An 11716-nucleotide genomic window follows, 5' to 3' on the forward strand; every position below is an offset into this window, starting at 1 on the left:
TTTGCAGCTTTTTCTTAAAAAGCTATTCAGGGTGGGAAAATCTGGCAGAGCTCCCAGAAATCTCTGAGCGAAAGGTTAACTGTCAGTATCCCAGCAGGCAGGAATGGCCGCCTCTCAGGAGGGACTTGCCCAGAAGGAGAAGGAGAGGGCCACTTGCTTTTGAGACTGACAGTGTGCAAATAGATAGAACAGTGTCTGGCCTGTGAGGGACGGGACAGGGAAAATGGGAGGTATGTGGGCGATGGTGTTTCACAGCAATGACAATCAGACACACATGTCATTTCCATAGCACCACAGTTCCTGAATAAAATATTATTCAAATTTATTGACAAGCATGATGTTTGCACAATGAAATGCACAGATGTAAACGTTCTACAAAACATTAGGTCAGCACTACAGAAAAATATAAAAATGGCATTTTTAAATAAATAAAGTAATGGAGTAATGGATAAATAAATACTGAGCCTTTTTAGCATTTTAATATGTGCAATTCTTCTTTGGGTAAGATAGCTTTCTGTTCAAGGAAAATCACACACACACACACACACACACACACACACACACACACACACACACACACACACACACACACACACACACACACACACACACACATTCCTGTTTGACAGTCATAGTGAGGTCCGGGTAAATTAACCTGTAAACTGAGGACCACCATTTCTGCTGCATCTACAGGTAAATGTTGACTAGATTTAAACACTAGATGTCTCTGTGATTCACATTATCACCTCAGATTCTTTAAAAAACAAAGGAAAAGACCCAGTTTTTTACCACCTGAGTGAGGACATTTTCATGGGGGGCGCTATTGAGTCCGTTTCAGATTTAATTATTTTAGAATATTTTTATTAATTAGTACATTATTTTTATCTATTTATTTGTTTTAGAATGAACATCTCCAAGTTATTATTTAACTTAACTGAACAAACATGAGTTCAGTAATGACTCAGAGCTTTTTTTTTTCATGTTGCATTAAGATAGAATAAATAGTTTAATCTGGTCATTATACATTACCATCACTCTATTCTTCTATTTGGTCATTTTCAGTGCTTTGCTACAATCTGTATTGTTAAAAGCGCTATATAAATGAAAGTGATTGATTAAGCATTGTCCTGTTGGTCACCATTAAGCTACTAGAGAAATGCAAAAAAAAGTATTTTAAAAACAGTCTACTTAAACGTTTGTTAGACTGTTTTATTCGTGTAATTTGACGAAGCAGATGAACCAGAGTGAACAGCTCGTTTTTATTCAGTTAACACAAATTAACACTGAAGGCGAACACAGACGTTTTTAAAACATAAGGATTCGTGAAGCAGACCTCCGTTTCACCGCAGCAATTGTGTTGTAAACAAAGTTCTTAACATCTTTCCAAGATCGTTCCTTCAGGACCTTCTCTTCTTCTAGGCACCTCGTGCAGTCTGCTTTTCCAGGAACTCTTTGTTCTGCCACAAACCTTGCTAGATGTTTGTTTACCGCCCTTCTCTCTGCTTCACTCCATGGTTTCCTCAGTGTTATTCCGGATATCTCTACAAATGACAAAGACAATACAGATTGCAGAACAATAAAAACAGACCAAAATGTAGCTTTCTTAACCTGCTTTTACTTGTCCACAGTCAGAGAAAGTATTTTGTCCTAATTTTATCCTCAAAAATATTTGTTCCAATTCATTCCATTTGTTAAGTATGCATCAGTACTAACAAAAAAAAAACCTGGCTCAAACTAGTCTTAAGAGGTCTCTGTACCATTAAAACATTCTGCAAGTTTCATAGCTTAAGTTGCCCTCCTCATTACAAACAAAAGCATTTAATCAATCAAGCGCCAAACGCAGCTTGTTTGGATACTGTGGGATTGATGACGTTACATGGACAAATATATCTGCACGTGACCACCTCTAGAGCAAGACATCAACCAATAGCTATAAATCACCACACCACAGGCCCCGCCCACTGGCATTCTGGGACTCTGCTGACCTGGGGAGATTGTAAATAGCATGCACACCCCACAAGCCAGCAATCCACATGATAACAATAATAAATAATTAATGCATTAATGCATGTAGATTAACAGGATTAGTCATAAACACTAACAAATATGAAGTGAACAAATGGTCATAAATAAGTAAAGAAGTTTTTGCTTTTGACTTTTTTTTTGCAAAAAAATAAAAATAATGGAAAAAAAAAGTCACCCAAGAATTGAACTTAAAATTGCTGAACTATAAAAAAAAGAAATAAAAACCAAATCAACAGAAAACTAGCCTATTATCTGTCATCTTGATTTTTGAGGAAACACTGAAAAATGCCAAACTTAAAATGACCCTGCGGCTCGTGACGATACACTGATGTCCTAAGACACCAAACCATAGGTTTTTGTAAGAAACTGAACAGAAACTGACCCACCAGTTGAGAAACGCTTTAGACTAGTCCTATTCAATGTTTTTTGTTTGTTTTTTAAACATGATACTTTAGGAGTGTCTTGTTTTTTGTTTAAACTAAATGTTATTAGTAATATAAATACAATTAAAATAATAAATTTAAATTGAAGATTATTTTGAAGAAAATACTCAAACCGTGGGCCTATTTTACTAGTTTTAAACTCCAAGTAAAATGTAAAGCCTGCCATGAAAAGGCGTTGTTTTTTTCCTAAGCATTATGGAAGTGGTCAACACTTTTATAATCAATGCATCATTACGAATCATTAACTCATCAGCTCATTAGTAGAGACTGCAAGACCTGAATTGGGTGTATCTGCTAAGGAAGACATACTAAATGTGGAGGGCAGGGGTGCTGTAAAGACAAATAAATGTTCTAATAATCTTTAGATCCATCAGTTATCAAAATTGTAAGGAGCAAAGATATAATAAAAACTTACCCTTAGCTTTCCCTTTAGCCCTTTTCCCCTCTCTTTTCCTCTTTGATGAGGAGAGCTTCTTGGCCTGCTCTCGATCTGAAACAGGCAAACAGTGAAGCTCAGGGATTGTGGGATGTTCAGTACTGAAGCACTGATAGTGACAGCTGACAACACTAAAGTGTTTATGGTTACCTGGACTTCATCACAAACACCAACTCACCTGCTGTATCTGAACCCTCATCCTCAATGCATCTCTCTGGGGCTTTCTGAGGAGAGAAGAGCTCAGCCACTCTTTTCCTCTTTGATGAGGAGAGCTTCTTGGTCTGCTCTCGATCTGAAACAGGCAAACAGTGAAGCTCAGGGATTGTGGGATGTTCAGTACTGAAGCACTGATAGTGACAGCTGACAACACTAAAGTGTTTATGGTTACCTGGACTTCATCACAAACACCAACTCACCTGCTGTATCTGAACCCTCATCCTCAATGCATCTCTCCGGGGCTTTCTGAGGAGAGAAGAGCTCAGCCACTCTTTTCCTCTTTGATGAGGAGAGCTTCTTGGCCTGCTCTCGATCTGAAACAGACAAACAGTGAAGCTCAGGGATTGTGGGATGTTCAGTACTGAAGCACTGATAGTGAAAGCTGACAACACTAAAGTGTTTATGGTTACCTGGACTTCATCACAAACACCAACTCACCTGCTGTATCTGAACCCTCATCCTCAATGCATCTCTCTGGGGCTTTCTGAGGAGAGAAGAGCTCAGCCACTCTTTTCCTCTTTGATGAGGAGAGCTTCTTGGTCTGCTCTCGATCTGAAACAGGCAAACAGTGAAGCTCAGGGATTGTGGGATGTTCAGTACTGAAGCACTGATAGTGACAGCTGACAACACTAAAGTGTTTATGGTTACCTGGACTTCATCACAAACACCAACTCACCTGCTGTATCTGAACCCTCATCCTCAATGCATCTCTCTGGGGCTTTCTGAGGAGAGAAGAGCTCAGCCACTCTTTTCCTCTTTGATGAGGAGAGCTTCTTGGCCTGCTCTCGATCTGAAACAGGCAAACAGTGAAGCTCAGGGATTGTGGGATGTTCAGTACTGAAGCACTGATAGTGACAGATGACAACACTAAAGTGTTTATGGTTACCTGGACTTCATCACAAACACCAACTCACCTGCTGTATCTGAACCCTCATCCTCAATGCATCTCTCTGGGGCTTTCTGAGGAGAGAAGAGCTCAGCCACTCTTTTCCTCTTTGATGAGGAGAGCTTCTTGGTCTGCTCTCGATCTGAAACAGGCAAACAGTGAAGCTCAGGGATTGTGGGATGTTCAGTACTGAAGCACTGATAGTGACAGCTGACAACACTAAAGTGTTTATGGTTACCTGGACTTCATCACAAACACCAACTCACCTGCTGTATCTGAACCCTCATCCTCAATGCATCTCTCCGGGGCTTTCTGAGGAGAGAAGAGCTCAGCCACTCTTTTCCTCTTTGATGAGGAGAGCTTCTTGGCCTGCTCTCGATCTGAAACAGGCAAACAGTGAAGCTCAGGGATTGTGGGATGTTCAGTACTGAAGCACTGATAGTGACAGCTGACAACACTAAAGTGTTTATGGTTACCTGGACTTCATCACAAACACCAACTCACCTGCTGTATCTGAACCCTCATCCTCAATGCATCTCTCCGGGGCTTTCTGAGGAGAGAAGAGCTCAGCCACTCTTTTCCTCTTTGATGAGGAGAGCTTCTTGGTCTGCTCTCGATCTGAAACAGGCAAACAGTGAAGCTCAGGGATTGTGGGATGTTCAGTACTGAAGCACTGATAGTGACAGATGACAACACTAAAGTGTTTATGGTTACCTGGACTTCATCACAAACACCAACTCACCTGCTGTATCTGAACCCTCATCCTCAATGCATCTCTCCGGGGCTTTCTGAGGAGAGAAGAGCTCAGCCACTCTTTTCCTCTTTGATGAGGAGAGCTTCTTGGTCTGCTCTCGATCTGAAACAGGCAAACAGTGAAGCTCAGGGATTGTGGGATGTTCAGTACTGAAGCACTGATAGTGACAGATGACAACACTAAAGTGTTTATGGTTACCTGGACTTCATCACAAACACCAACTCACCTGCTGTATCTGAACCCTCATCCTCAATGCATCTCTCCGGGGCTTTCTGAGGAGAGAAGAGCTCAGCCACTCTTTTCCTCTTTGATGAGGAGAGCTTCTTGGTCTGCTCTCGATCTGAAACAGGCAAACAGTGAAGCTCAGGGATTGTGGGATGTTCAGTACTGAAGCACTGAGTGATTAACAGTCCTTAAAGAGCAGACTTTCTGTAAACAGACTTCATGCACAAAAATGCATGAGATATTTTACTCAATTAACAGATTAACAAATGAAATAAAACAGTGTTTAGTTTTGATTTATATTTACAATGCTCTCTCCAGCACAAATACGTTCACAGAAGAAGAGGAGAGACAGCAGAAAGTGCTAGCTGCTTTATTTACTAACACACTATTTCAGTTTTTATTGTGAGAGTACACAGATAAACCTCAGACTCTCTCCAGTCTCTATGAGCATTAATGGTGGAGTATTTTAAGACGCGTTTGAACTGGTCTTATGAAGCGGTTCAGATAACGCCTGAGCCTCGTTCAAACATCATATCAAACCTAACACTGCCTGACATCAAGATTAGATAAGATACATTTTTAATGACATTTATTTACACAATTTCTAAATTCTATTAGGACTCATTGGACCTCTAAAAACAGGAGAAAAGTGCAGAATGAACCAACTTATTTTTAATCAATGATTTTAGACAAATACATTATAGATTGACTACAAGTTTAAAAACAGCACTACACTTTATAATTAAGAAAATAGAAATTATCATCATGAAATGGGTCTTCCTGAACGGCAATACCAAAAAGAAGAGGTCAAGATATTGCTGTATGACAGGTTTTTAGTTAACCTGTTTTCACAAACTTGTATAGATTTTAGTAGTTGAGCTTTCCCTGAACAACTAAAATGTGAGCGTCTAGAAATGTTTAGATCAGATGTTGATGCTTAAAATGAGCTAGGCAATAAGAAATTAGTATATAAAACATTGGAATATTATTTATATACTGTGTGCTAATAAAAAAAAAAGCATGCGTGCATGAATGACAGCACAATTTTTTTTTTTTTAAGAGCAGGTAAATTATTGTACAAAAACATGTACAGTTTATCAGTGCATATGAAATTAAATGATACTCATTACTCTAAAAGGCTCAATGCTAGAATGTTAGAATTACTCAGTTTAAAAGTTTATTTGTTAACCAAAGAAGTTAATTTTTTTTATTAAAATGTTTAAGTTTTAGTGTTGTTTTTTGTTTTGTTTTACTTAACTATTCCCTGTTCTTATTTTGAAAGAATAAAGAGTTAGACAATAAAAAAAAGTATGCTTTAAGGTTTATAGGGAGTTTAAGATGTAATTAACAGTTTGAATAATTAAGTTATTTATGGAGTATCTAAATTACTTGTCAGACAGAGTAATTAGAAAGGCACTTTAAGTAACATTAGTAACAGGAGTGATAACATTAGTAACTTAGCTCAGCTGAATATCTCAGTATTTTTAAGTTTGCCGTACATGGTACATGTGATGGATCTGGTAAATTGCACCACTCAATGTGCAAGTAATCTTACCAATTTTCTACAGTAGTGTAAATAGGGTATGTACCCACAAAACGCTGCATTGGAAAAAAAATTAAGTCCACCATGAGTGTATTAAAAACAACTGTTACCCGATCCTTACTAGTCTCAAACATCCTCAATGGTGACACGTCGACGTCACTTCCCTGGTTTGGGAAAAGCAGGTAAATGTCCACCTACTACGTCTGTGTGCATGTCAACTTCCTGTCAGAAAGCGATGCATCTAACGACGAATGCAATGATATTTTGTTGATAAAACAATTTCACAAAAAAACATTGTGAAACTAAGTTGTTATTACTTCAGGAAAAATTTTTTTTATATTTTAATCAAGGTGATGTCACGAGACTCCGCCCACATCACAAGTTGACATGCACACAGACGTAGTAGGTGGACTTTTACCTGCTTTTCCCAAACCAGGGAAGTGACGTCGACGTGTCACCATTGAGGATGTTTGAGACTAGTAAGGATTGGGTAACAGTAGCAACATTACTGGTGTGCTTTTTGAGACAAACAAAGGCACGGGCATATTTTAAAAGGTCAGTCAGTGCAAGTTTCTTTCAGTTCAAACAGCTCAGACTTTGTGCCTATATTTTAGACTAAGACTACTGTTGTGGCTTAGAATCTAGTGGAAATGAGATTGTGTTCAGAATCTAGTGTGGTTCTGCACTGTACACAGAGACTGGAGAAACTTAAACTCACCTGCTGTATCTGAACCCTCATCCTCACTGCATCTCTCCGGGGCTTTCTGAGGAGAGAAGAGCTCAGAACATGTGTCTGAAAAACAAAAAGTGACATGAAGAACATGATGCGGCTGATGCAGTGGAGGAGATCATTTATAGGAGTAAGATTACTCATGTTAGTAGTTACTGTGACGTATACACATTTTACTAGTTAGACTTTTCCACCTTTTTACAAAAGGTGCTTCCAATTAATGTCACATTTACTGGACAAGTTTACTGTTTATATGGACAAGTATTAAATTTAAAATTGAAATTATACCTTCATTTGCTTCTTTTCCTCTCTTCGGCCTTCCTTTTTTTGTTTGTCTCTGTGAGACAGAAGGACTTTCACCTATAAATGATTTTAAAAATCAAATACTAGTGCTTGATCTTGGTCCAAAACTCAGAAGTACAAAAGTAACTTTGATTAAGTGAGCTACATATATTAATTACACGTTTTCCCCTGATTTCACAGACAAGATTTAAGCCTAGTCCTAGACTAAAATGTAAATCTGAGCTGATTCAACTGAAAGCAACTTGCACGGACTAATCTTAAAACATCCCAGAGCCTTTGTTCTGTCTTAAGATGCACAGCAGTGATGTTTTTCCTAAGCATGTTTATAAAAAAATTACTCAAATGTCCTAATTGAACTATGGCCTGACTTATGCTAAGCTCTGTCTGTGACCAGCCCTTGGTCTATGTGAAAGTACATTTCTATGACACGTTAAACCAGTGTTACGGTCAAGAAGATTGCATAGCCCCACCCAAAAAGTAAACAGTGCACCAGCAATAAACATACATAGTGCATACATACCGTTTACTGAAGGACGGAGTGTGTCAAGGTTCTTCCCTCTTAGGGTTTCAGTACCTTGCTCCATTGCAAACAGAAGCTTACTTATTTTGGCAATTTGGAATGTTTTGTCCGTCTGTCTGTAAAAGTCACAGTGAACTCTTATGTCATGACCCATGAACCTTGCAACTTGCTCCAGCTCTTGTTCAGTAAGGTCCAAGAGTTGGCAGAGTGTGGCGACCTGTTTTCTTAATTTTGTTGATCTTAGGAGTTCAGGGTTTTCGGTTTTACTTTCTTTTGCATATTTTCGCAGGCAGTCACATCCACGTATGTTTGTCATCGCATCAGGTCTTGCAAACAGATAAGGATTCTCAGCAGGTACGCCAGCTTCTTCTCTCCTTTGGACCAACAAATTAATTGACTCCTTCATTCTCTCAGTCAAGAAAACGGGAACTTTTTTTCCTCTTTTGCCCCTGATTTCTATGCGAGTTAATATCTTGCTCAACTCCTTTTCCAGCGGTGACAATGTACTGTAAATATCCTCATTAATGGCATTTGTGCTCGCTTTCTTGTAGGTGTCGAGAGTTAAGCGAGATGCTTCGCCTTCACGGCGCTTGTTGAAAATAATAACTTGTGCTAGAACGGTCTCATTTAATGCCTTGTAAGCTCGTAAATTCATTTGCTGTGTCAGGTTTGCTCTTGCTTCATCTTCTACCATCCTGAGATGGTCTCTCAGAGCAATCACATTTTTGGTGAGGGGGATGTCATCTTTATTCCATCTTTTTTCTTGAATGGTTTGGTGAGCGGCGATAGAAACACTGTTCCTCTAGGGCAGATAAGGTTGTTTACCGTTATATATAGGGTTAGGGTTAGTGCAGCAAATGTATTGCTCATTGTTAGTTCATGTAAGTTAAAGGGTTAGTTCACCCAAAAATGTAAATTCTGTCATTAATAACTCACCCGCATGTTGTTCCAAACCCAAGACCTTCATTCATCATCTTTGAAACAGAAGTGAAGCTATTTCTGATGAGGGCGATTAATTAAAGGGATAGTTCACCCAAAAATGAAAATGTGATGTGTATCTGCTTACCCCCAGGGCATCCAAGATGTAGGTGACTTTGTTTCCTCAGAAAAACACAAACACACACAGACAAATCCAAATGACACCCTGCGGCTCGTGACGATACACTGATGTCCTAAGACACCAAACCATAGGTTTTTGTAAGAAACTGATTAATATTTATATCATGTTTTACCTTTGATACACAGCAATGTCCATCTGTCCTGAGCACGAGCTCATCATCCGGTTCGTGACTCGTGTAGCGCTCTGGCGTAGAATACGCTAACACCGGAAGCGATCCGTCGCATGAGTACAACACTCATTGTTTACACAGAGCACAGAGGTTGTGGGTATAGCGGCTATTCAAAGTGGTAATTACTTGCTTAAACCGATTTAAAGCTAAAAGATTACGTTTGCTTGCGCAAACTCATCTGAGACTGTTTTTTATCACCGGTTTCCCTTCCGGTGTTTGCATATTCTACGCCAGAACGCGTTCACATGTAAAGAGCCGGATGATGAGCTCGTGCTCAGGACAGATGGACATTGCTGTGTATCAAAGGTAAAACATGATATAAATATTAATCAGTTTCTTACAAAAACCTATGGTTTGGTGTCTTAGGACATCAGTGTATCGTCACGAGCCGCAGGGTGTCATTTGGATTTGTCTGTGTGTGTTTTTCTGAGGAAACAAAGTCACCTACATCTTGGATGCCCTGGGGGTAAGCAGATACACATCACATTTTCATTTTTGGGTGAACTATCCCTTTAATTAATCGCCCTCATCAGAAATAGCTTCACTTCTGTTTCAAAGATGATGACTGAAGGTCTTGGGTTTGGAACAACATGCGGGTGAGTTATTAATGACAGAATTTACATTTGTGTCAACCTTTACTTTAATGCATGAAATAATGTTACCAAACGACAACTTACTGTTAAATGGTAAAGTGTTAAAGATCTGTCTCATATTCTCTACTGTAGCCCACGTAAATGTGGCTGGACTAACAGCCATGAGTAATAATCTAACCCTAATAATTCAGATTTTACAGAAGGATGTCATCACAAATAATCACACTGCTTCTAGGAATTAACGGTTCTCTCATTCTTTTCTTATAATGATTCTAGATCCTTTAATTGATTTGTATTATGCGATCACATGGTGTCGTTTAATTTGAAAACTTAGTTTCTGAAGACTATTAAAAGATTTTGTAAAGACACATACCTGTGCTGACTTTCCTTCCAATACCTGCACATCATAGAGAAGATTAAAAATTATTCCAGTAACGTTACAATTAACAAGCTATACAGTAATACTTGACAAATGTTTCAGCATTCAGTTATTTCCATGAGATAAATAAAATACGAAATGCATTATATATATATATATATATATGAGAGAAAAGCTAAGTCAAAGCTCCTGGTTATTAGTTGTCGCTTCTCTACTTGACTGAAACTGTTTCCAGCGCGTGCCCCTCCCCCTCCCCCTCAAACACTCACACAAGTTACACGAACTCTGATATTGGAAAAAATACGTCTAAAAACAGGTCAGACCTGCAAATCAAACTGAGGCTAAACAAAATTGATATTTATTTTGTGAAAATCGAACGACAAACATATTGACCTACAGAAAACCAATTAAACCACTTACATTAAACCAATCTCAGTGTGGGATTTTCACTTAATTATTACTGGTAAAAATTGCCCTTCAAAATTAATTTAAAGTGATGTTACAGCATCTTAATGACTAATATTCGACGTCAAATATTAATGTGCCCGCTGGGTTAAGAACTAGGCCTTAGATCGTAAAATGTTACCTGTAAAGTTACTCTAACAACCACCGCGCCACACGACAATCATGACCAATACAAAATTAAATAAAATAATTGCGATGACAAATATGGTGAAGTCTTACCTGTCGTTCAGCAGCAGCAGCAGCGCATTTATCGTGATGCAAACGCAATCGCTCCATCCTCCTCTTCAATCGCTCCATTTCTGCGGCACTCGCTGTGCAGGTGTTCGGGGAGTGGGGGAGGGGGGGAGTGGGGGAGGGGTGGGCGTGGCCATCAATTAAGGCCTAATCAGGACTCAACTGAGCAAACTATCACGAGCATGTTCTCCAGTGTTTGAAGTCACAAACCGTCAGTCCAATTAATGTGAACAATATTAAAACGGCAGCTATTGCTGTAGTTAAATGCACATTCATGAACACACTACAATGGATCAGTAGTGAAGTACTCAAATTATTAATACAATGTGGAACTCTTTAAGTAAAATAATAATAAAAAATCTATAACCAGCTAAATATACTTTAAAGTAATTATTTTGAAAGTATCTTTTAGAATAAATACTAGATTATAATTTTTGATGCATAAATGAAACCAATCCTATTTTAATTATTAACCTTTTTTATTTTTTATTATTATATTGATATATTTTTATATAATTATATTATTTATATACTTGGTGGTTTTCTGTCAATAATATATATTAATCAATCAATCACTTTTATTTATATAGCGCTTTTAACAATACAGATTGTAGCAAAGCACTGAACATTATCGAATAGGAGAATAGAGTGAGGGTAATGTATAATGACCAGATT

At 38.4% G+C, this 11716-nt stretch overlaps 1 protein-coding gene across 1 annotated transcript; it reads right to left on the minus strand.

The window, feature by feature from the left end:
• Positions 1 to 1239: 1239 nt before the first annotated feature.
• Positions 1240 to 11104, minus strand: LOC308695594 (uncharacterized protein; the record flags this gene model as incomplete). Its single annotated transcript, XM_081373779.1, has 15 exons — positions 1240 to 1541; positions 2884 to 2958; positions 3083 to 3196; positions 3321 to 3434; positions 3559 to 3672; positions 3797 to 3910; positions 4035 to 4148; positions 4273 to 4386; positions 4511 to 4624; positions 4749 to 4862; positions 4987 to 5100; positions 7247 to 7321; positions 8136 to 8883; positions 10337 to 10360; positions 11027 to 11104. 15 exons carry the CDS (start codon positions 11102 to 11104, stop codon positions 1306 to 1308), a joined length of 2262 nt encoding a protein of 753 aa, XP_081229905.1. The 3' UTR covers positions 1240 to 1305.
• Positions 11105 to 11716: the final 612 nt, after the last annotated feature.

This window comes from Scardinius erythrophthalmus (assembly GCF_964197995.2).
Source record: "Scardinius erythrophthalmus genome assembly, chromosome: 9".
Classification (NCBI taxonomy): Eukaryota; Metazoa; Chordata; class Actinopteri; order Cypriniformes; family Leuciscidae; genus Scardinius; species Scardinius erythrophthalmus.